The sequence below is a fragment of the Myodes glareolus genome, chromosome 7, assembly GCF_982192425.1.
Source record: "Myodes glareolus chromosome 7, mMyoGla1.1, whole genome shotgun sequence".
In the NCBI taxonomy this organism is placed as follows: Eukaryota; Metazoa; Chordata; class Mammalia; order Rodentia; family Cricetidae; genus Myodes; species Myodes glareolus.
The window spans coordinates 57,361,928-57,386,029 of NC_142032.1; the positions used below are offsets into that span (position 1 = coordinate 57,361,928).

Sequence of the window (24,102 nt, forward strand, 5' to 3'; positions counted from 1 at the left end):
GAATCTGCATGCTCTATCACCATGGCAACGGCAGTACTCCCCTTTGAACATTGCGTGTGTTTCAGAATACTTCATTTTACATGACCCCAGTTTATCTAGACAACATATCTGAGAGAACACTTAAGAAAAACATTTTCTGCACTGAAGTGAGAAGAGTGAAGTTATCTCATCACTAGCTGGTGATAAAAATAAAAAAAAATAACCTCAAATCTATGCTCTCTTACTTCTAGTTCCAGATTCCTTTTAAGTCCACATATAATTTCTCACTCTGGAGAGCATTGGGGGGGCCCCATGATAGAAGTGTTCCAACTCTTACCTTTTAAAACTCTGTGTGTGTGTGTGTGTGTGTGTGTGTGTGTGTGTGTGATATGTATGAATGAATTCTTCACCTATGTGTATGTATATCTGCCACCTGGATGCTTAGCATCCTCAGGTCAGGTCCCCTGGAACTGGAGTTACAGACAGTTGTGAGTCACCATGTAGGTACTGGGAATCAAACCCGGTCTCTGCAAGAACATGTGCCCTCACCTACTGAGCCACCTCTCCAGCCCCACATGTCAGTTTCTGAATGATGCTAAGCAGAGGTTACTTCATCTGAGATCACCCTCATTTTGCATATTTTAATTAGTTTGAGACAGGAACTTGTATGTCCCCAGACAGCCTCAAACTCACTGTAAATCTGAGGATGCCCTGGAACTCCTTATCCTCCTACCTCCATCTCCCAAAATGCTAGATTAGAGGTGTGTGGGAATCAAACCGAGGGCTGTTTACGAGCTAATCAAGCACTTTACCAATCGAGCACTCACACCCCATTTTAAATGGTCTTACATTCACAATTCCCAGGGTAATTTCTGTAAGTTTTAGCCTTTCCTTTAGCACAGAACATTGGAAAGAAATGTCACCTTGCAGAAAACTGGAGGTTCACTTAACAGTGATGCCCAAGTAGGAATGGAAGAGGTTAGACACTCTTAAGAGGCTTCCTTCTCCTCCAGAAGATACCACTATCATTTTTCATAGCATGGATTAAGCATTTATTTTTTCAAAAACAATGTAACTCATTTAATTTTCCTAAGCTTGCTTTCCTTTGCCATTGGGGCTTCAGAGGAGCTTTCTCTAAAAATCAGGGTGGAGAATTGGAAGCAGCTTCTTCAGGAGCACTACCCCAGTCCCAGGCCCAACACAGAGCATGTGCACAGAGGTCCTGAAAATGTGTCCTCACTCATGGCTCCCACCATTTTCATCCTCTTAGGACTCCACACTTGGCTCACAGATCATCTTAGTGCCATCCTCTCAGAGAGCCGCAGCACCGTGCAAGAGTCCATCCAGTCAGCTGTGGACCAGGTCTTGGAGCGACATCACCAGGCTGCCCAGGTAATAAATTACAACCTGGGAGTGTATAGGCCCCTTCGATGCGCCTTCCATTCTGCCACCTTGGTGAGGTCCTAATGCTGCAATTGGACAGGGACTTAAGCTCTCACTTAGACCCCTGCACCAGTTTGTGCTAGAGCAGCCACGGAGACAACAGCAACAAAACAACACAGCAGAATAACATGGCCGCCAGACCTCTTATTTTTTTTTCTTCCAAGACAGGGTTTCTCCGCATAGTCCTGGCTGTCTTAGAACTTGCTCTGTAGACCAGGCTGGACTCAAACTCAGAGATCTGCCTACCTCTGCCTCCCAAGTGGTAGGATTATCAGCATACACCACCACGGTCCAGCCATACCGCTTCTTATTTGTGCATCTTGATCCCACAAATTCTCTGGAGCTGATATTTCAATAAACCTTACCTCTTCCCTCATTTTCTCCATTCTTTCATAATGTCACACTTGCTTCTGCCCAGACTGAATTCTTCCAATCTGTGTGCTTTTGGTAATACATTTCCTACTTCCTGTGCCCACCCCTTGTAGAAAAAGCTGTTGACTGAAGAGCAAAGCTTAAAACTAAAAACAACAAAACAAATCTAAAATGGCTGAAAGACACTTAAGGAAATGTTCAACATCCTGAGTCATCAGAGAAATGCAAATCAAAACAACTCTGAGATTCCATCTTACACTTGGAAGAATGACCAAGATCAAAAACATTGATGACAACTTATGCTGGAGAGGTTGTGGGGTAAAGGGAACACTTCTGCATTGCTGGTGGGAATGCAAGCTGGTACAGCCCCTTTGGATGTCAGTGTGGCGATTTCTCAGAAAATTAGGAAACAACCTTCCTCAAGACCCAGTAATACCACTTTTGGGTAGATATCCAAAGGATGCTCAATCGTGCCACAAGGATATGTACTCAACTATGTTCATAGTAGCTTTGTTTGTCATAGCTAGAACCTGGAAACAACCTAAATGCCCCTTGACCGAAGAATGGATAAGGAAAATGTGGTACATTTACACAATGGAGTACTATACAGCAGAAAAAAATAACGACAGCTTGAATTTTGCAGGCAAATGGATGGAGCTAGAAAACATTATTTTGAGTGAGGTAACTCAGACACAGAAAGACAATTATCACATGTACTCATAGGTGGTTTTTAAACATAAAGCAAAGAAAGTCAGCCTACAAACCACAATCTCAGAGAACTTAGACAACAATGAGGACACTAAGAGAGACTTACATAGATCTAATCTACATGGGAAGGAGAAAGTAGAAAAAGACAAGCTCTCCTGAGTAAATTGGGAGCATGGGGACCTTGAGGGAGGACTGAAGGAGAGAGGGGAGAGGCAGGGAGGGGAGCAGAGAAAAATAAATAAAACAAAAACAAAAACAAATGTAACATGAGGGCCGGCTTGTTGGGGGTTTCTATCCCGCCCGGTACCCCACAGCCGGCAAATCCCAAAGAAAATCATACACAGGACTCCATAAGATTATAAAGCTGATTGGCCCATTAGGTCAGGCTACTTATTAGTTCTTATAACTTATGTTACCCCATTATCCTTATCTACGTTAGCCACACAGCTCAGTACCTTTCTCAGCTGGGCAGCTTACATCTTTCCTCTCCGGTGGTCTGGGCAGAACTGCCAGAGGGAGCTTCCTAGAATACTCCCAGTCTCTTTGCTCCACCTCTACTTCCTGTCTGGCTTTCCTGCCTATACTGCCTGCCTGGCCAATCAGCGTTTTATTAAAATATGATTGACAGAATACAGATAATTCTCCCGCACCAAACAAAACAACCAATATTAGAGCTAGGTCTGATCAATTCCTTATGTGACCACAGCACTTGGAAGGTTGAGGCAGGATGACTCAAAGTTAAAGGCCAGCCTGATTTATATAATGAGTTATGGACAGCCTAGGCCATAGTATGAGACACTGCCACAGAGTTAGGGACCATGAGATGCTCAGCTGTCAAAACACTTACTTGCCACACAACCTGATCAACTGCATTTGATTGCAGGGACTCATATAAAGGTGGTGTGAGAGAACCAACTCGGCGACCCCAACACATGCACTGTGGCATGTGCAGACCCACACGTCATGCACTTAAACAGTAATGCATTTAAAACAAAAATCAAATATTTGTTTTGTTTGCTTTTTCAAAGATTTGTTTTTAGAACTGGAGAGGTGGCTCAACAGTTAAGAGCACGGCTGCTCTTCCAGAGGACCTGATTTCATTTCCAGCACCCACAAGACAGCAACAATTGTCTGTAACGCCAGTTCCAGGGCATCTGTTGCCCTCTTCTGCCCTCTGCTGACACCAGGCACACATGTGATACACAAATCTTCATGCAGAAACACTCAAACACATAAAATAAATAAAAGCTGGGTGTGCAGGCACACACCTTTAATCCCAGGTCTCAGGAGGTGAAGACAAGTGAACCTCGGAAGTCAAGGCCAGTCTGGTACATACAGTGAGTTCCTAGCCAGTCAGGGCCACACAGTGAGGCCCGTCATAGTACATAGAAACAAACAATAAAATATTTTTATTATATGCTTGTGTGTGGATGGAGGCCACTGAAGCTATGTGACTGTGAGCTGTCTGACAAAAGTGCTGGGAACCAAACCTCTGCAATAGCAGTACTTGCTCATAACTGCTGAGCCATCTCTCCAGTGCCAAATATGTTTTACTCTTCTGTTTGTTTGGGAAACAAGGACTGATACAGCCTAGGCTAACTTCAAACTCTTAGTGGAAAGTGACCTTGACCTTCTTTCTGCTCCTCCTGCCTCCACCTCCTGGTCTGGGATTACAGGTATGTGCTTCATACCTGTTTTATTAAAATACCTGGTTTATTCTGTGCTGCTTCAGGGTCTCATACATGCTTGGCCAGCATTCCATCAATTGAGCCACATTCCCATCCCTACCCAGTGTCTTATTGTCTCTTCTTAGTATGTCACATAGTTATGCCATTTCTGGAAGAAGAGAATGTTTTGATCTGCAAATTTCTTGTCCCAACAGAAAACAGCAGCATCTTCTTATTGAGTGTTGGTGGTGGAACTGCTGCTGTTCTGCCTTGCCTTGAACCTTTCCCCTCTGGCATTCCAGAGCCAGTGCTTTGAGATAATATGGTTTCCTCCTTTCTCCAGGCTCATCAGAGACTGCAGGGCTCCCTCTCTGTGGCTGTGAATGCCATCAGGAGTGTGCTGACTGGAAGCACCTGCAGCAGCTTCAGGAACACATGCCTCCAGGCTCTTGAGGTTAGTAGATGGGGGTGGGGTCAACAGACCACGCTGAGTGGTGCTCTTCAGCACGCCTACAACCCATACAGTGCTAGCAGAAACACCTTTAGTGCTAGTCTACTTAGTGCCAGCTTTGAGTGTTTTCAGAAGTATTTATTGGGGTTGGAGAGATGGCCCAGCAGTTAGGAGCTACTCTCCCACCGGGCAGTGGCGGTACACGCCTTTGATTCCAGCACTCAGGAGGCAGAGGCAGGCAAATCTGAGCTCCAGTGGTCTAGAGAACGAGTTCCAGGACAGCAAAGGCTACACAGAGAAACCCTGTCTCAAAGAATAATTAGTTAATTTTAAAAAGAATTTGTTGAAGGATAGCAGTATATATACTATTTTTTATAAATAAGAAAAGTTATTTAAGAGTTATGCTTCCTTTACATCACACAACTCACTCAGAGAGCTAGAATTAGATCCTTGATTCCCAGCTCCTTGTTGAAGATGACGTCACGACCTCCTGGTGATGTAACACACTAGAAACAACTGGGCAGACACAGCGCCATGTGTGTGAACAGAACAGGGTGTGATATAGTTTGACATCAGAGCTTGGGTGGTCAGTCAGTTCTTGACTTGTTACTTGCTACATGGAGTTGGGCCTATATATAACTTCTCTGAAACTTGTTGAAAAGTGTGGGGAAAATATGAGCCCCTCATGGCCTGGGGCCTAAATGTATGGTACAGTCTGAATGTTTGTATCATTCCAAACTCCACATGGTGAATCCTAACACTTAACATGCTACTCTTAGGCTACCACACCTAGCTCAAGATATTTTTTTTTGAGTCAGCATTTCTCTGTGTAGTCCTGGCTGTCCTGGAACTCATTCTGTAGACCAGGCTGACCTCAAACTCACAGAGATCCCCGTCTCTGCCTCCCTGATTACTGAGATTAAAGGCATGTGCCACCACCACCTAGCAGCTCAAGTTTTTGGAACTGTCAAGATATCTCAGGTAAAAGCATTTGCTGTCAAACTTGATCACAACTGAGTTTGATCCCTGAAGCCCACATAGTTGAAGAAAATAACTCTTGGCTGTTGCTACATTATTCTGTTTGTGTGTTAACAAAGAAGCTTGCCTGAAGATCAGAGTGCAGAGCTAAACCACAAGAGGCTTGGTGGTGGTGGAACACACTTTTATTCCCAGCACTTGGGAGGTGAAGGCAGGAAGGCTGAGTGGAGAGAGGAATATAAGGCAGGGAGAGACAAGAACAGTACAGGCTGGAGATGCAGTCTGAAGCAGTCAGAGGACACAATCTGAGGACAGGATTACCCTTTTGGTCTGAGGATTTGGTAGAAGTTAAAGGTCTCCCTAGTGGCTGACTGCACTGCTTCTCTGATCTCTCAGCTTTCACCCCCTAATATCTGACCCCGGCTTTTTTTTTTTATAAAAACAATTAGAACTTGTGATACACTTGGAAGTTGTCATCCAACCTCCACATGTGCACTCTGTGGTTGTACATGTATATGTGTGCACTTGTACACATACACATACACACACACAAAGCAAATGTTTTCTTTTTGAAACAGGGTTTTTCTATGTAAAAAGTCCTGGTGTCTTGGAACTTACTATATAGACCAGGATGGCCTTGAAATCACAGAGATCCTCCTGATTCTCCCTCTCAAGAACTGGGATCAAAGCTCTTTAGGCTGTGCTCTTCAGTTGGCGGTTTTGTTCTCTGAGAGGTGGTCACATGACTGGGATTGTAACAGGGCCGCCCTGACCTTAGCATAACTGACTCTGTGGCAGAAGTGCCACTCAGGCTGTAAACTCAGCACTAGACAGCACCACCTGCCAAAGCTAAAACAAAGACCTAACCAGAGTCTCATCTGTCTTGAGAAGAGCAGTGTGCCGGCTAGTGTTTGGTCAGAAGAGCAGTGTGCCGGCTAGTGTTTGGTCAACTTGAAAGAAGGCAGAGTCATCAGAGAGGAGGGAACCTCAACTGAGAAAATGACCAGCTCCATAGGCAAGCCTGAGGGACATTTCCTTGATTAATGATTGCTGTGGTAAGGATGGTGCTATCCTTGGACAGGTGGTCTTGGGGTACAGAAGAAAGCGGACTAAACAAGCCATGGAAAGCAAGTGTTCCTCCACGGCCTCTGCTTTAGTTTCTGCCTTGAGTTGTAAGAGAAAATAGACTATTTTCTCCCCAAGTTGCTTTAGCCATGGTGTTTTGACACAGAGCCATGAATGTGTGTGTGCATGCCAGTACTCAGATCAGTTCATGATCTGCCTGGGAACCAACAGTTCCACCTACAATTAAGAGGGTCTTCCCATATGAGTTAACATTATCAGAACAATCATTGGTCTGTCCAGAGGCCTTCCGTCCAGGTGATTCTAAATATTGTCAAGGTAACAATTAACATTAACCATCATCGATGCACACCCTGATCGCAGATAACCAAAACTGTGAGAAAGAAATGTGGAGTGTTTATAAGCCTTAGTCTGTGAAAATTCATAGCAGTGGCTGAAGAAACCGAGACTGAAAATACTTTACGCATAACGGGTCCTCAGTGTTAGTTGCCTTTCTTCCTCTGGGGTCATACAGTGACGAACTGGATTGCCAGCAGATCACAGATTCCCTAGCTGTTGCTGCTGCTTCCCCTCCAGACAGTCTTTGGCTGCTTGGGATGCTGTGTAGATGAGGCTGGTCTTGAACTCACATAGCTCCACCTGCCTCTGCTTTCCAGATCTGGCTGTTCATTTTTATGTGCCCTTTTATCTTAAAAGATAATATAACACATAGACAAGCTTAAGTATTAATTTCTATCACTATAATTTTAATTTTTGTACATCTCATATCGTATAGTAAAAACCAAGGAACTATATTTTTATATATAAAATGGCATTCCACCAATTTCAACAGGGTTAGAATTTGCTTTAGTCAATAGTGTACTTTGTTACTTAATCTAATCACTCAGTCTTCTAAGTTGGTAACATTTATTGCTGTATATAGTGCCTCAGTCAAAACTCTGTGATATTTTGTTTTATCTAAAATTATTTCATAGAATAAAGTGCTTTGAACTAGTGGCACAAAGAATAACGCAAGAATATAAGCAAGAGACTTTAAGTCATGACTTCATCTTTGGGCATGTAGTTGATGGGGTAAAAAGAAGTGGCCCTGGCTTTTGTCCTACCTGATCTTGAATGGGTCACTTCTTTTTGAACTTCAGTTTCTCATGTATTAAATTAATGTGTTGGGGGCTGGAGATGGCTCAGTTGTTATAAGAGAACTTGCTGTTCTTCCAGAGGACCCAAGTTTAGTTAAAGTACCCAAATCAGGTGGCTCACAACAGCCCCAGGGGACTTGACACCTCTTCTAGCCTCTGCAGGATCCTGTGCACACATGGCTTACAAACATACAAGCACACACATAAAGTTAAATTTTTTTTAGTTTATTATTATTATTATTAAAAATTTTCACCTCCTCCCATTTCTCTCTCCCCTCCCCCCATACCCCCTTCCCCTCTCTCTCCAGTCCAAAGAGTTAAATCTTTAAATTAATGCCTGGTTTCAGGTGATTCCTCATGTTCTTTGACTCTGACACCCCACAGTCAGGCACTGAAGCAGCAAAGGCTGATCCGTATGCCTAGGATATAGACTGCATTCTCTGGCTCTTTTCTCTAGAAGGCCTGAGGAAGACTTCCTACCTCTTCCTCAGCCTCGCTGAGGAGTTCCAGTGTCAGTGGGATCACCGTTTTCTCGCTCATCTTAGGGAAGAGAATCTTTTACAACCCAAACATGAGACAGAGGGATTTCTGTGATATCTATCTGTTGCAGACAAAGACCTTGTTGAAGATCTTGCTTAGGTGGGAAGACATATGGGAGCCACATGCCGAGCTCCTGGGCTTTTTCTGCCCCTGGGTGCTCTCCCGTAGAGACAAAACTGTAAATACAGCAGAGAAGGCTGTATCTTGTCTTCCTCAGGTTTTACAGTTCCCCCTCTGGTTCCAGTGGTGAATTCAGCCTTCTATTTCTCATGAATTTCAGGTAGCTGACACACAGGAATTTGGGGCCAAACTACACAGATTATTTTATGACGCCACCCAGCACCGACTTCTGCAGCACTGCTCATGCGACACAGAACAGGTAAGTGTGACGATAATAGTATTTTAGTAGGAATCTCCCATTCTGATGTGGGAGCCCTTAATTCAGGGTGGGTAAGTACAAATGCTTCAGGTCGTACGGCTGGCCTTTCAGCAAAGATGCCTTGGCCCAAGAAACATCACAGAACCAAGTGCTTTGTAGAAGCCAAGAGCATGGCCGGACACTGAGTTCCATTTCTACCACTGGGTGATTGTTGGCATCGTTAGAGATACGATTTAACCTTGCCGAGCTTTGGTTTCTATGCCAGTAAAATAATAATATGCCAAATCTTCCGTTAGCAGTTCACCCTTCTGGCTGCTGAAGGCCCGGAGCTCTCAGTGGAGGTCTCTACTGCAGCACACCTGGTGGCCGTGTCCTCCCACAAGGGGAGAGCTTGCCTAGAACATTCTGTATGCCTTCAGATTCCAGTCGTAGCTGGTAGCAAACTGTTCAACTAAAGCCCACCTTTCTGGTTCTCCTGTCCTCCCTCCCTCCCTCCCCCCACCTTTTAGTTTTTCAGAACAGGTTTCTCTGTATAGCCCTGGCTGTCCTGGAACTCCCTTTGTAGGATCAAACTAGACTTGAACTCAGAGATCCACCTGCCTCTGCCTCCTGGGATTAAAGTTGTGCACCATCACACCAGTCTCTGGTTCTCTTGACATAAAAAAAAACAACTAAAGTATAAATTAAATAAGCAAGAGACTAAAGATTAAATCATTACACTATGGCTTCTGAGAGAGAGGGAGGAAAGGAGGGACTGGTGTCAAGATGGCTACTTAATGTCAGGCAATAAATAGAATGGTCATTCCTGAGAAGTGGAAAGCAAAAAAAAAAAAGTTTTTGAGAACAGGGTCTTAATATATAGCCTTGGCTGGCCTTGAACTCTATGTAGATCAGGCTGATGTTAAATTCATAGAGACCCGTCTGAGTGCTGAGATTAAAGTTGTGTACCACCATACCCTCTTGGGGAAACCTTTTTTTTCTTTTTCTTTTTTTTTTTTGAGACAGGGTTCCTTTATGTAGCCCTGAAACTCCCTCTGCAGACCAAGCTGGCCTCAAACTCAGAGATCCACCTGCTCTGCCTCTGGAGTGTTGGGTTTAAAGGCAAGCACCACCATCACCCAGCTGGAAAAAAAACTTTAAAAAAAAAATTCAAACAAAACAATGATTCCCCCAATACAACATACTGTCTAGAAAAGTATGGAGGCCATCAAAGAGAGGGGGCCCAGGTCTACCCGAGGTAAACAATGGGGCTGGAGACCTACGGTGCTGCTGTAGTCCATTTGACATTGGGGTGACAGAATATTTAAAAATAGGAACTCTGGTGACCTAGACATACATATACACACGTAAGGACATGTGCACACCCATACATATGTATACATAATATACACCATATTAACACAAAATAGAGCTAGAGAAGATATCGGCATCAGACAAAGTAAATGTGAGAGTGGAAAATATTATGTGAGATAAACAGGGCCCTTCAGAGTTTGCAAGACAGCTCGGAGGTGAGCGTTCTTGCTGAGAAAGTCTGGAGTCTGAGTCCCAGAGCCCATGCAAAAAGCCATATGTGGTAATGTGTATCTGTAATCTCGGCACTCCTGTGGCAAGATGGAGGGTAAAGGAGGAAGAATCGGCTGGAAGCTTATGGTTCAGCTAGCCTGGAGTAGTACACAACACAGCAGAAACAGCAAGAGAGAGAACCTGCCTCAAAAACAAAGTGGAAGGAGAGAACTGACCCCACATTCATGGGCCGCCACATTCATGTTGTAGCATGCACACACACACATTAGTTAATAGTACATAATAAAGAACGTCATTTTAAATTGATTTTTATTGAGCTCTACAGTTTTCTCTGCTCCCCTCACTTCCTCTCCCCTCCCCCCTTCAACCCTTTCCCATGGTCCCCATGCTCCCAATTTACTCAGGACATCTTGTCTTTTTATACTTCACATGTAGATTAGATCTATGTAAGTCTCTCTTAGGGTCCTCATTGTTGTCTAGGTTCTCTGGGATTGTGATTTGTAGGATGGTTTTCTTTGCTTTATGTTTAAAAACCACCTATGAGTGAGTACATGTAATAATTGTCTTTCTGTGTCTGAGTTACCTCACTCAAAATAATGTTTTCTAGCTCCATCCATTTGCCTGCAAATTTCAAGATGTCATTTTTTTCTGCTGTATAGTACTCCATTGTGTAAATGTACCACAGTTTCCTTATCTATTCTCCAGTCAAGGGGCATTTAGGTTGATTCTAGGTTTTGGCTATGACAAACGATGCTACTATGAACATAGCTGAGCACATGTCCTTGTGGCACAATTGAGCATCCTTTGGATATATATCCAAAAGTGCTATTGCTCGGTCTTGAGGAAGGCTGTTTCCTAATTTTCTGAGAAATTGCCACACTGACATCCAAAGGGGTTGTACCAACTTGCATTCCCACCAGCAATGCAGGACTGTTTCCTTTACCCCACATCCTCTCCAGCATAAGGTGTCATCAGTGTTTTTGATCTTGACCATTCTTCCAGGTGTAAGATGAAATCTCAGAGTTGTTTTGATTTGCATTTCTCTGATGACTAAGGATGTTGAACATTTCCTTAAGTGTCTTTCAGTCATTTTAGATTCCTCTGTTGAGAGTTCTCTATTTAGGTCTGTACTCCATTTTTTAAATTGGATTATGTGGTCTTTTGGTGTCCAATTTCTTGAGTTCTTTGTATATTTTGGAGATCAGACCTCTGTCTGATATGGGGTTAGTGAAGATCTTTCCCCATTCTGTAAGCCGGCTGTCATTTTGTCTTGTTGACTGTGTCCTTTGCTTTACAGAAGCTTTTCAGTTTCATGAGGTCCCATTTATTAATTGTTTCTCTCAGTGTCTGTGCTGCTGGGGTTATATTTAAGAAGTGGTCTCCTGTGCCAATGTGTTCAAGTGTACTTCCTACTTTCTCTTCTATGAGATTCAGTGTGGCTGGCTTTATGTTGAGGTCTTTGATTCATTTGGACTTGAGTTTTGTGCATGGTGATAGATATGGATCTATTTTCATTCTTCTACATATTGATATCCAGTTATGCCAGTACCATTTGTTAAATATGCTTTCTTTTTTCCATTTGATATTTTTTGCTTCTTTGTCAAAAATCAGGTGTTCAAAAGTGGTGGATTAATATTCGATTTGGTTCCATTGGTCCTCCTGTCTGTTCTTATGCCAATACCAGGCTGTTTTCAGTACTATAGCTCTGTAGTAGAGCTTGAAGCCAGGGACTGTGATGCCTCCAGACATTCTTTTATTATACAGGATTGTTTTAGCTATCCTGGGTTTTTTGCTTTTCCATATGAAGTTGAGTACCGAGAAACATCATTTCATACTGGTGAAATATTTGTCCTGAAGACACTGCAGATGCTACTCAACTTACAGCAGCTGTATTACATTACAATGATCCATCATATATATATATTCGAGACAGGGTTTCTCTGTGGCTTTGGCACCTGTCCTGGAACTAGTTCTTGTAGACCAGGCTGGTCTCGAACTCACAGAGATCCCCCTGCCTCTGCCTCCCAAGTGCTAGGATTAAAGGCGTGCACCACCATCACCCGGCTTGAACCATCATATTGTGTGATGTTTTATTCTTTTGACTTTTTGGGGTGTCCTACCACCCACCTCCCAAATAAACCACACACAGAGGCTTATTCTTAGTTATGAATGCCCGGGCTTAGCTTGGCTTGTTTCTAGCCAGCTTTTCTTATCTTAAATTATCCTGACTACCTTTTGTCTCTGGGCTTTTTCCTTTTCTTACTTCTGTATATCTTCCTTTCACTCTTACCCCGTGGCTGGCTGGGTGGCTGGGTGGTTGGGTGGCTGCCCCTGACCTCCTTCTCCCCTTGTTCTCTCATTGCTCCTCCTTGTCCTCGTTTCTCCTATTTATCCTCTCTGTCTGCCAGCCCCGCCTATCCTTGCTCCTGCCTCGCTATTGGCCATTCAGCTCTTATTGGACTATCAGGTGTTTTAGACAGGCACAGTACCACAGCTTCACAGAGCTAAACAAATGCAGTGTAAACAAAAGTCACACACCTGAAAATAATATTCTGCAGTACCATCGTAAGTTAAATCTTCATAAGTAAAATTTCATTTAATACAGCTAACTAACTGAATACCACAGCCCAGCCTAACTTAAGTGTGTTCAGACACAACAGCTTTCATCTGGGAGAAGCCACCCAAACACAAATCCAATTTTACACAACAGTTCATGGGATATATTAACTGCTATACTGAAATGGGGTGCAGGCAGTGGTGGTGCACACCTTTTAAAAACAAACAAGAAACCCTAAAAACAAACCAAGAAAAACAAAAAGAAAAGAAAATTAAAAGGAAGTGATGGGAGAAGCCTAGAAAGACGATTTGAATGTGAAATCATTGTGAAGCCAAAAATCCATGCCAAACCATCATAACCCAGGGGCCGTCTATAGTCCTAAACACGCACAGACCTTTCAGGAAGGCTCTAAAATACAGGAAACAAAATGAAGAAACTCTTAAATACAAAGAGCTAAATCCAAGCTATGTTTGAAGACTTTAACATACTTCTCACAATAATTAACAGGACAGGCAGACAGGAAATCAGTTAAGTCTGTATAAGACTTTAATAGTCCTATCAGTGTGACCTAACTAATGTTCATGAAAACACTTTACCCAACCATGGACAAATACAGTTCTTCCATGTACATAGGACACATCCAGCAGGACAGAGCATATTCTAGCCATTGGATACTTCTGTATTAGAAAAGATCATATGTCCAGTTATTAGATATCAAAATCAGACCACATTCCCAGCTATTAGATAGCTCTTGATATATTTAAACTTATTTAAAATAATACAAACATATGTTTTAAATTTTTATTATATCTATTTGTTGATTTGTGTGTCTATGTGCGTGCTGTGGTGCCTATGTAGAGGTCAAAGGACAACTTGTAGAAGTTTTTCCTCCTTCCACCGCGTGTTCAGGGCTGAACTCAGGTAGTCAGGCTTGGCAGCAAGTGCCTTTACCCAGCGAGCCACCTTGCTCTGCAGTTTGTGGTGTGTATGTTAACACTTTATCTGTGACACTTGTCACGGTGCACATGCAATCAGAGAGATGACTTATAGGAATCAGGGCCCTCCTACTGATATGGAACTTGAAAGACTCCCGTGGGCGTCTTCCCTCGGGAGAGACCCTGTGCCCAAGATCAGTCGAAAACACGCAGCCGGATGCAAACAGCAGGAGGTTTATTGGATACACAGGTACCTGGGGGCGACAAGTCTCTCGGAGGACTTGCGCCCCTGCAGGTTGGGGGTGAGGGGTTCTTATAGGAGAGCAAAAAGCAAGGTTTACAGAAGCGAGATGCAGGGTGGTAAATTCTTAACCTAAATAACAATGAGAGGACTACTCAGCGGTTTACTGTTCTTCCCATCCTGCCCCCCCCTTTCCTGGCTGGCGACCAGATGTCTGATTGCACAGCCCCTGACTCGTGAGAGCCCCGCTTTATACGTGACTCAGGCCTCGCAATCCTCTCTTTCTTTGTTTCTATGGCCAGTTCATAAATCCCTGTCTTGCAGCCAGATAAGGCTGTCCTTGCTCTAACCTCAGGTATCCAATTCCGGAGGCCTTTAATGGAGCTTGTTATCTGCTCAGCATTCCGGAGGTCCTGACTAGGCTTGTTATCTGTTCATCCTTTGCAAGACGTTATAACTGTGGTTAAAGTTAAAACGAGTTGGGGTCCTTCAAACTCAGGCGTGGTGGCAAGCTGTGCCACATCACCAGCCTCTAAGTATGTTTTGTCCACATTATAACTAAAATAAAACTAACAACAGAAAACCATCTAAAAGATTCTAACGTGTTTGGAAATAAATGGGGTGTACTCTAAGTGATTGTAGCTAAGGTGGCGATCCCTGGAAGAAAGAACAGACTCGGTACAGCAACCTTGCCTTCCAGTGCTGCTGACCACATCAGAAGAGCAAGCTGCACAAATGGAGGGAATGAAACAATAAAGAGCCAAGTAGAGACCAATATGAAATATAAAGAAAAGCCACTGAAACTAAAATGTTACAGAATTGGGACTATTAATAAAGCTGTAAGCAGGTAAACCCAGAATAAAAAGAGAGGTCCGTGTGTCGTGCACACCTGTAATCCTAGTACTCAGGAGGATGAGGCAGGAACACGGAGAGCCTAAGGCAGGGCTGGCTACATAGTGAGTTCAAGACCAGATCCATCTGCATAGCAGCATTGCCTTCTCTCAGATTCCTTTTAAACCATAAGATGACACTCTCAGAAATTAGACATGTGGCATCCTCTATATTTTTAATTATTTATCAGGAGAGAAGGAGCAGCTATTTGGCAGGACATTTGACATCAAATGATGAAATGGGCAATTCACTAAGAGTAAATGCCCCTGTGACAAAGGAGAAGCTATGGGAGAAATTGTACTTCTAGTTAAAAATTAACTCCAGAGCCCTAGTGAACACACACTTAATAAAAGTGCCCATACAAAACACATAAACTGCAAACAAATACATAAACTCATTTTTAGTAGTTTGAAAATTCAAATAAACACCACAGATATTGGGAATAAAAAGAGCACTGGGCATGGTGTCGTGTGCCTGTATCCTCAGTTCTGGCAGCTGAGGTAGGAGGATCATTTAGCCTAGGCCCAACCTGGGCAACATAGTGAAACCCTGTCTCAAAAATAAATAAATAAATAAATATTTTTTTTTTTTAAAAAAAAAGACAGAGGCGGAGAAGTCCTCTGGAAGGCAATGTGGAAGTTTCTTTAGAAGCCACATATGTACTTATTTGCACTAGCTACCCCACTATGCCACGGAGTCTAGTGCATCCATGTCCATACTACCTGTTTGTTGGGACACCAGGCTGGGAACAGTCTTGTGTGTAGAGGTTTGTGGCTAAGCAGCATGTGGTGTGTCTATATGGTGGAGCACTCTCAGCCATCAGGGAGAACTACTGACTCATGTGATCCCTAGAGCTGGAGTTGCAAGTGGTTGTGAGCTCTTCACTGCTGCGCCATCTCCAACCCCGACACGGTATCTCATCATTCACTTCCTAGAGTGACTTTACCAGACTCTCAGAAGAGAGGCCTTCAGCACGCCTTCCGCACTTGCTCTCCCTTTGACCCTGGTCTACCTGACTGGATAGGGAATCTAGGTCCTCAAGCACGGAATGGTCTTCACATTTCTTGGATTTGCCCTTCTCTTCAATGCGCCCGTTACAGCTTCCGTCATACTTGTCTGCAGCCTCAGCTGGCTCACTGCGAAACCTCCTGCTTTCCCCTGGGCTGGAGAGCCGATGGCTGCACCTCAGGAAGGAAAACTCGGAGGCAGAGGCAGGTGGATCTCAGTGAGTTCAAGGCCAGCCTGGTCTACAGAGCGAGTTCTAAGACAGGCTCCAAAGCTAGAGAGAAACCATCACCAAAAACCAAACCAACCAAATAAATAAATAAATAGATAGATAAATAGATAAACTCATCATTTATTCTGTCAGTTTTGGAAGCCAGGCATCCAAAATTAAGGTGCGAGCAGATCTGTGCTTCCTTCAGAGGCCCTGGGAGAGTCCATCTGGTCTCTCTGGCTTCCTAATTTGTGGTTTACATAATTCCAGCTTCTGCCTCCATCCATCTTCACCTAGCCTTTCCCTACCTGTTTCTCAGCTTTAGGAGGGCTTGCCCGAATCCAGCATGATTGTATCTGCCACAACCCTTTTTCCAAATAATCTCACACTCAGAGGCGCTTGGTATTAGGGCATGGATATATGGGGAAGGGGCACAGTTCAGTTTAGTACAACCTAGGAGAATAATGCATGAGCCATCATTAGGACCCGCGAAGACCCCTCAGGATCTAGAGTGCCTGTTTCTGAAGATCTTTTGCGTGGACCTCTGACATCCCAGTGAGATCTGAAACAATCTATCTGATCTCTTTACCTTGTTTGGTTCTAGCCATGGCTCACAGCCTCAGGGCCATTCATAGCCCATTTAACTTGGCAGATGGCTGGTGAACCCAAGGATCTTGAAAGAAAGGAGCATTTACAGAATACCCAGTCTGTATTTCCACCTCAGTCTCCATAAAGACGTTATGAGCTAGGTCATTGTTGTCCATCTTATAGACAAGGTAATTGTAAAACTTCAAACTTGCTAGTCACACGTCTCCACAGCCTGATCACAGTGTGCCTTTGTAGGACTGAGTGACAAGCCCAGGGAAGAGGCACATCAACACTTTGTCATTACTTCTTTCCTCTAGTACCAGCCACTGTGTGATAACTCATTGGTGGCACAATAGCGGCACCCAGTGGCCTCAGGCACAAACTACATGATCAAGGCCCTAGGTCAAATTCTTTTTTACTTGTGGGCCTATTATTTTGTTTCCATGGCAACTAGCCAACTCACCTAATACAGAATCAACCCATCTATAGTTTAAGGAGAAATGGGCAGTTCTCTAAGGAAAGATTTGGTCTCCTAGGGTGCAGACTAGAATTGAATGTTCCAATGTTGAATCCAAGGAGCTGTATTTTTAAGGATTTAAGGAGGCCCAGATTTCCCTGGCTAGAACAAACTGAAACTGCACTGTTTCTTGGGGGCTATCTTTGCCCTTCGTATGTTCCTGGGAATGCAATTATACAAGTTGGAACTTGTATTAATAACAATGTAGGCCAGGCATAGTGGCACACACCTTTTAGGATATGTGCATCTGAGGATTTTGGTCTATTGGGAGAGACTGTGGAACCAGCCACAGAAATGATGAGCAGTAATTGTAACTGCATAGCTCTGGAACATAGCCAGGTATGGTAGTGTACACCTTTTACCCCAGCACTTGTAAGACAGAGGCCTGCCTGGCCTACACAGTAAGTTCCACTACAGCCAAAGCTACGTAGTGAGACTGTGATGTAATTCTTATGTAGGACTTACCTTTTTTGTTGTCTTTCATGACAGGGTTTCCCTATGTAGCCATAGCTGTCCTGGAACCTGCTCTGTAGACCGGGCGGCCTCATACTCAGAGATCTGTAAGTGCAGGCTGCTTGTTCTTCCCGGCCACCCAGACCCGAAATAATCACACAGAAACTGTGTTAACTAAAACACTGTTTGGCCAATAATTTAGGTATATTGCTAGCTAGCCCTTATATCTTAAATTAACCCATTTCTATTATTTTCTATTTTACCACGAGGCTTGTGGTTTACTGTTACCGGCGTGCGGGCGTCCTCCTCCTGCAACTACATGGCATCTCTACAACTCCGCCAACTCTCTCCCTTCATCTCTGTTCAGATTTTCTGCCTGGATTTACTCTGTTAAGCCACTGGCTGAAAGTAACTTTTTAATTAATCACTGGCAATAAAACGAACATACAGAGGGGAATCCCATATCAGAGATCCGCCTGTCTCTGCCTCCTGAGGGCTGGGACTAAAGGTGTGAACTGCCATGCCCGGCGACTGACTGGTCATTTTAAAGTGTGCAGCTCTAAAGGTGCTACTAAGGCTCTCATGGTGCTGTGTCCCCCTTCCGAACTCCACCGCACTGAAAACCAGCCCTGCACCCGCTGAGCTTAGCCCACTCTCTCCTACTCCAGTTTCACTTTCCACTCTCCATGGTGTTCTTTGGAGTAGAAATCGCAGATGAGGGCTGGGTTGTTGATTTTGAGGCAGACTCTTGTGTATCTGAGACCTTTATCTTTATATGGCCTTTATCTTCCTAAGTAGCTGAGGATGGTCTTGAACTCATACTCATTTGCCTTCATCTCCTGCATGCTGGGATTACATGTATGTGCTACTATGCCATTTTATGTAGTGCTAGGGGTTGTACCCAGAGCTTTCATGTACTTTTGAGCTATGCAAGTACTCATTTTTCATATTTTTAAAGATTTCCTTTTAATTTTTATATTTAATAATTTATATATGCATAAAGATGATCAGAGAGACAGACGATCAGACATTCAAGGTCAGCCCTGGGATATATGAGACTCTGTTCCTCATACCCCCCCAATTATTTATTTTAAAATAGACATAGCCAGGCATTGTGATGTATGCCTTTAATCCTAGCTCTCAGGAGGCAAAGGCAGGATGATCTCTGTGAGTTCGAGCCTAGCCTGGTCTGCATATCAAGTTCCAGACAGTCAGGACTCCATAAAGAGGGGCTGGAGAAATGTCTGTGTTTAAGAGGGACCATCTGCTCTTGCAGCAGACCAGAATCACATCAGACAGCTCACAAACATGTAATTCCAATTCCAGGGGACCTGACACCCTCTCCTGGCCTCCTACATGTACGCATGTACACACATAATTCACATAGGTCCTCACAACTAGACTGAGTAGAAAGATGGACACGTGCACATAAAATGATGAGCAGTGCCATACTTCACTGTCAGCAAGTATCCGAAGGCCAGGGAAGAACAGACTTGCTGGGAAGGCTAGAGCGTGAGTTGCACAGGAGGATGCTTTGAAAGTTGGAGGTCAAGTAGAGACTGATGAACTAGGAGGAAGAGGGAGTTCCAGGTGAAGAAGGCCCTATAAATCAATCAAGCCACCAGGCACACGGCTCACTAAGGCTCAGTCAGACTTCTGCAAACTCATTTGGAATTTCTAATTGTTACAGCACCCAACTCCAGAGAAAAAGCACTCCACCCAGAGCACCGAAGACTGGCATGGGACTATCGGCCAGCAGTCCCATGTGGGTAAGGCGCCTGGGCTGAAAGCAGAGAAGTAAAAACCATGGCTTGGAGCATTTCAACTATACCACTGCAGTTAGGCTATGATGCCCCCTGCTGGGATTGGTTGGCTGCCACAGGGATTGTGGGGCTTCAGCAGCAGCAGCATGTATTCCTACCTGAGAGGACTGAAAATCTGTGTGTTGCACTTATTATTGTGTGCATGTTAGCTTTTCTAAAGAAAGTGCATTTGTTGGCCGAGATCCCCAGGGACCTGCTCAAGAGGGATGTGTCACGACAAAGACGCTGTAAATTTGCACCTGAGGGGCAGAGTGCTTGCCTGTTTGTCAAGACCCTGACCTTGATTCCCTTCCCCTCCACAAATGAACCTGTTACTGATAAGCGGAAAATAGTTCTCAACCTTCCTAATGCTGTAGTGCAACCCCCAACCATAAAATTATTTTCATTGCTACTTCATAACTATAGTTTTGCTACTGCTATAAATCGTAATATCTGATTTGCAACCCCAGTAACAGGACTATTCAACACAAAGGGGTCGCGACCCACAGGTTAAGAACCACTGGCTAAAGCATGCTGACTCGTATCTGTGATCCCAGAAGCAGGGTGATCAGTTTAAGGTCAGCCTTAGTTACGTCAGAGCCTGTTTAAATATCAACAAAAGGCTGCCTCTGTAGCAGCTGCCTAGTACAACACCAGAGAGACTGAGTTGTTTTCTGCCCGAAGCAATCGGAGCTTGGAATTCATGCTACACAATCGCACAATCGGGTGGTGGGAGTTACTAATGCCCTCTATCAAAGTCCAGCTAAGACGGGGGGGGGGGGGGAGTGGGGGGTGGTTACGGAAGGCAGGAGTTGAAAGATTTCATCTGGAAGGATGGAGTGGGAGAGCTCATTTAGAACTCCCCTGTCTCAAGACTTTGCAGCACTAGCACAAGGCTGCGGGAGCAAGATTTGAAACGGACTTTTCTTCTCCTAGAGAGCAGCGGGCAAGCAGAAAACAAGAAACTGAAGAGAAGCCCCAGCCTGGGCAGGGAAGAATCGCAAGCTCTGTGCCCCGCCAGAGATCCGAACCCTCCAGAGTGCGCCACACGCCACCACAAGCCCACTGTGGTCTCCCCCAATGTCAGAGGATCGCCGGCCAGAGCGGCCCAAAGCAGGGTCTCGGCGCCAGACGCAGCGAGCCCTGCGGGCGGCCTGGAGGTACCGCGGCGAGCGCAGGGCGGGTGCCAGCCTGGGCTGCTGCCGCTAGGTCCTCACCACTGTCTCCTCTGCTCCCGCAGGACTTGTGGCTGCAAGAGGTTTCCAATCTGTCCGAGTGGCTGAGTCCGGGACGCAGGTTCTAAGCGCCCGCTACTGAGGATCCCAGCGGGCCAACGCGCCCGGGACACGTGTGTCGTGCCCTCTGGAGTTCAATAAAACTGCTCCAAGCACAGAGTCTCCGCTTCGGTGCAAGGGGAGGGGCACCTCGGGGCCACCGGCAGCTCGCGCCGCCGCCTGACGTCATCCACGCAGACACGTCACTGCCGCGCGCCACGGGTCCGGGCGTGATGGCGGCGCTGGGCGGGGACGGGCTGCGCCTACTGTCGGTATCGCGGCCTCAGCGGCAGCCCGAGTCAACCGCGCTGAGCGGCCCGGGCCCGGGGCTGTGCTGCTGGGTGTCCGTGTTCTCCTGCTTCAGCCTCGCCTGCTCCTATGTGGGCAGCCTCTACGTGTGGAAGAGCGAGCTGCCCAGGTGCGGGGGCTGCGCGCGCGGCCGAAATCCGCGCCCCCGCGAGGCGGGACTGTGGGCGGGGCTGTGTACGGGGGTGGGGCCGCGGTGGCAAGTGGCTGCTACAGGCCCCCTGAACTCACTGATCCTTCCTAGGGACCACCCTGCTGTCATCAAGCGGCGTTTCACCAGTGTCCTGGTGGTCTCCAGCCTGTCCCCTCTCTGCGTGCTACTCTGGCGGGAACTCACTGGCATCCAGGTGCGAAGGAGGCGGGGCACAGGGCAAGCAGGGAAAGATTCCAAGGTTTTTGTGGGAGGGAACATCACTGATGCCCCCTTTCCTGTGGCTCAGCCAGGCACATCACTGCTCACCCTGATGGGCTTCAGGCTGGAGGGCATTTTCCCAGCAGCTCTGCTGCCGCTGCTGCTAACTATGGTGAGTCCTGCTTCCTTTTTCCTACCCTGTGTTCACTAGTGTAATGAAATGCCCTTGTGTACAGCCTTGGAGGTTGGCTGACGGGAATTGTGATATGACCCTTGAGCCCCCTGGTGTGCATGACTGGGAAATCCAAGAACTTAGGAAATTTGGTCCTGAGGCTGACCAAGGGCACTGTGTGAGCAAGGTCATTGGATTGTGGTGAGTCTTTCATTTGATCCGTCTTTCTGCCCCCAGATCCTTTTCCTGGGTCCACTGATGCAGCTCTCTATGGATTGCCCGTGCGACCTGACAGATGGGCTGAAGGTTGTCCTGGGTGAGTCTTCAAGACTGAGGAAAAGGTAGGCACAGGCAGTCCAGGACACTGGGGAAAGGAGTCAGTGAGATGCTGTGACCTGGACTGAAGAGGCGAGATGTCACCTCTCTGGGTGTGTTTCTTCACCATTAAAGTGGATCATATTGCTGGGTACCTTGTAAATTTATGATTCTCAAGGAGGCCTTTCAGGACCCAAAACAGTACTTGATTTGGGTCAGAAGCACCTTCCCCTACTTTTCCATCCTTGACTTCCCCAGACTGGCCTTGGTTAAATTTACTGACTCCCTCATCTACTGTTCCCTTCCCTTACCATTGTCACCTATATTTCAAGACATTGTGATTATGTGTGCTCCATTCTGATTCTCAGGGTTCCCGACCTGAGTGTGGCCAGAATAAATCTGTGGTAAGGGCCCTCTTTTTAGTAACTAGGCACTCATTATTATCCTGAATATTTACCCTAGCCCCGCGTTCTTGGGCCCGCTGCCTCACAGACATGCGCTGGCTACGAAACCAAGTTATCGCACCCTTGACAGAGGAGCTGGTGTTCCGGGCTTGTATGCTGCCCATGTTAGCGCCATGCACAGGTCTGGGCCCTGCTGTGTTCACCTGCCCACTCTTTTTTGGAGTTGGTGAGTCTAACTGGTCCAGTGAAGATATTCCCAGCATGAGGGCTGAAAATGGGGCGTGGGGTGAGGGGTGAGCTAGATAACAGGCCAGAGGAATACGATGTGGTTTTCACTTTCCTCCCAGCCCATTTTCATCACATTATTGAGCAGCTACGTTTCCGCCAAAACAGTATGGGGAGTATCTTCTTGTCTGCAGGTGAGCCTGGGAAGCTTGCTTGGGGCAGGGTGTTATGATATGCCTGACAGCCACTCTACAGAAAGAGCTGGAAACATGGGGCTATAAATGTTGAATGGGGACCACTGGTCATTGGAGGTGGGGTACAGAGAACAGCCACAGATGGTGGGGCAGCCACTGTCAAGGGGAAAGGGTGGTCTCTGGCTGTGGGATGTGCAGGGCTGGGGCAGGGTGGGCATCAGGTGTAGTCACTCGCAGCTTCTGTCTCCAGCATTCCAGTTCTCCTACACCGCTGTCTTCGGTGCTTACACAGCTTTCCTCTTCATCCGCACAGGTTGGTTCTCGGGGCCCCATAGCCGAGGGTGGGAGAAGGGGGTAGTGTGGATGTGACAGTTTCTTCTAGCACAGTCCTTGAAGCAGACTGAGCCAGGGCCCTCAGCTCTTTAAGGTCTGAAAGGTTATGACTTGGGGGCCAGAAGTGGTGGGGCCGTTTCATATGTCACACCATCTCCCTCTCTAGGACACCTGATAGGGCCAGTTCTTTGCCACTCCTTCTGCAACTACATGGGCTTCCCTGCTGTGTGCGCAGCCCTGGAGCATCCACAGAAGTGGCCATTGCTGGCAGGCTATGCTCTTGGTGTGGGACTCTTCCTGCTTCTGCTTCAGCCCCTGACGGACCCCAAGCTCTATGGCAGCCTTCCCCTTTGTGTGCTTTTGGAACGAACAGGAGCCTCAGAGACCCTACTGTGCTCCTGACCATCACTCTTGTGTACACTCCAGTGAACTCTGACGGGCTCTCCAGCCCCTCCTTATCAAGGAATACTGCAAGGGCAGGGCTGGCTGGGGTCCCCGAGATCTCAGGAATTTTTGTAGGGGATTGAAGCCAGAGCTAGTTGAACCCCAGGGACCAAGAGAAAGTAGCAGATATCCAAAGGGTGCAGCCTCTCTCACAGAGGGGTTGAGGAGCAGCTGGACATGAGGGGAAGGACAAATCCTAGGAGCTGTGCGCTCCCTCTTTGGACTGCTGCTTCTCTTTGCCCCCCCTTCCCCCGGAAAGCTGCTCAGTGGGTTTATTTATAAAACCCTCCCAACTTCCCAGGGTTTTCTCATTGTCTTTTTGCATCAAGACTTTGTATTGGGATATTAAAGAGATTTAACTTGGGTAACATTGTCTTGAACCTTTGGGAGTGCATGTACTTGGATCTTGGTGAGGACTCAGGCCTACACTTGAGAGTGTGTACACTCCCTCTCTTGGCTGCTTTGAACACTGCCTACCTGGGCAGGTGAGCCTGGCAAGCAGGTCCCAACAGCAGAGGATGGGGTGGGGCCTTTAGCTGCCAAGGCTGTGGTTCACTCTCTCCTGAGCTCCTGTGGCTGTCAGGTACTAGGTGGGAACCCAGCCCATCGTGGGGCCTGCACCT

At 46.0% G+C, this 24,102-nt stretch overlaps 2 protein-coding genes across 5 annotated transcripts in view; both read left to right on the top strand.

Moving 5' to 3' along the window:
- Top6bl (TOP6B like initiator of meiotic double strand breaks) overlaps positions 1-20,854 on the top strand; it is an 87,546-nt gene extending 66,692 nt beyond the window's left edge. The window contains exons 11-16 of one of the 2 annotated variants that reach the window (XM_085693492.2): positions 1,250-1,371; positions 4,513-4,623; positions 8,638-8,736; positions 19,349-19,427; positions 20,397-20,620; positions 20,701-20,854. In XM_085693492.2, the coding sequence (XP_085549618.2) occupies positions 1,250-1,371; positions 4,513-4,623; positions 8,638-8,736; positions 19,349-19,427; positions 20,397-20,620; positions 20,701-20,763 (698 nt within the window). In that variant the 3' untranslated portion in view covers positions 20,764-20,854. Of the gene's footprint in view, positions 1-1,249; positions 1,372-4,512; positions 4,624-8,637; positions 8,737-19,348; positions 19,428-20,396 lie in introns of both variants that reach the window. The other variant, XM_048458527.3, reaches the window with a different exon arrangement.
- Positions 20,855-20,949: 95 nt separating this feature from the next.
- On the top strand, positions 20,950-23,847 carry Rce1 (Ras converting CAAX endopeptidase 1). 3 transcript variants are annotated; one of them, XM_048458326.3, is made up of 8 exons: positions 20,950-21,152; positions 21,285-21,387; positions 21,481-21,564; positions 21,802-21,880; positions 22,342-22,509; positions 22,631-22,702; positions 22,940-23,015; positions 23,202-23,847. In XM_048458326.3, the coding sequence occupies exons 1-8, from the start codon at positions 20,968-20,970 to the stop codon at positions 23,560-23,562; spliced, it is 1,128 nt and encodes a 375-aa protein (XP_048314283.2). In that variant the 5' UTR covers positions 20,950-20,967; the 3' UTR covers positions 23,563-23,847. The 3 variants fall into 3 exon arrangements, with proteins under 3 accessions (XP_048314283.2, XP_048314281.1, XP_048314282.1); XM_048458324.3 differs by having other exon boundaries at positions 22,953-23,015; XM_048458325.3 differs by having other exon boundaries at positions 21,123-21,152; positions 21,485-21,564; positions 22,953-23,015.
- Positions 23,848-24,102: the final 255 nt, after the last annotated feature.

Excerpts from the sequence above, each read along its gene's own strand:
- Rce1 (XM_048458326.3), top strand. The coding sequence starts at position 20,968 with ATGGCGGCGCTGGGCGGGGACGGGCTGCGCCTACTGTCGGTATCGCGG. Across the intron at positions 21,565-21,801 it reads TGCCGCTGCTGCTAACTATG|ATCCTTTTCCTGGGTCCACT; the intron begins GTGAGTCCTGCT and ends TTCTGCCCCCAG. Across the intron at positions 22,510-22,630 it reads CCCACTCTTTTTTGGAGTTG|CCCATTTTCATCACATTATT; the intron begins GTGAGTCTAACT and ends CTTTCCTCCCAG.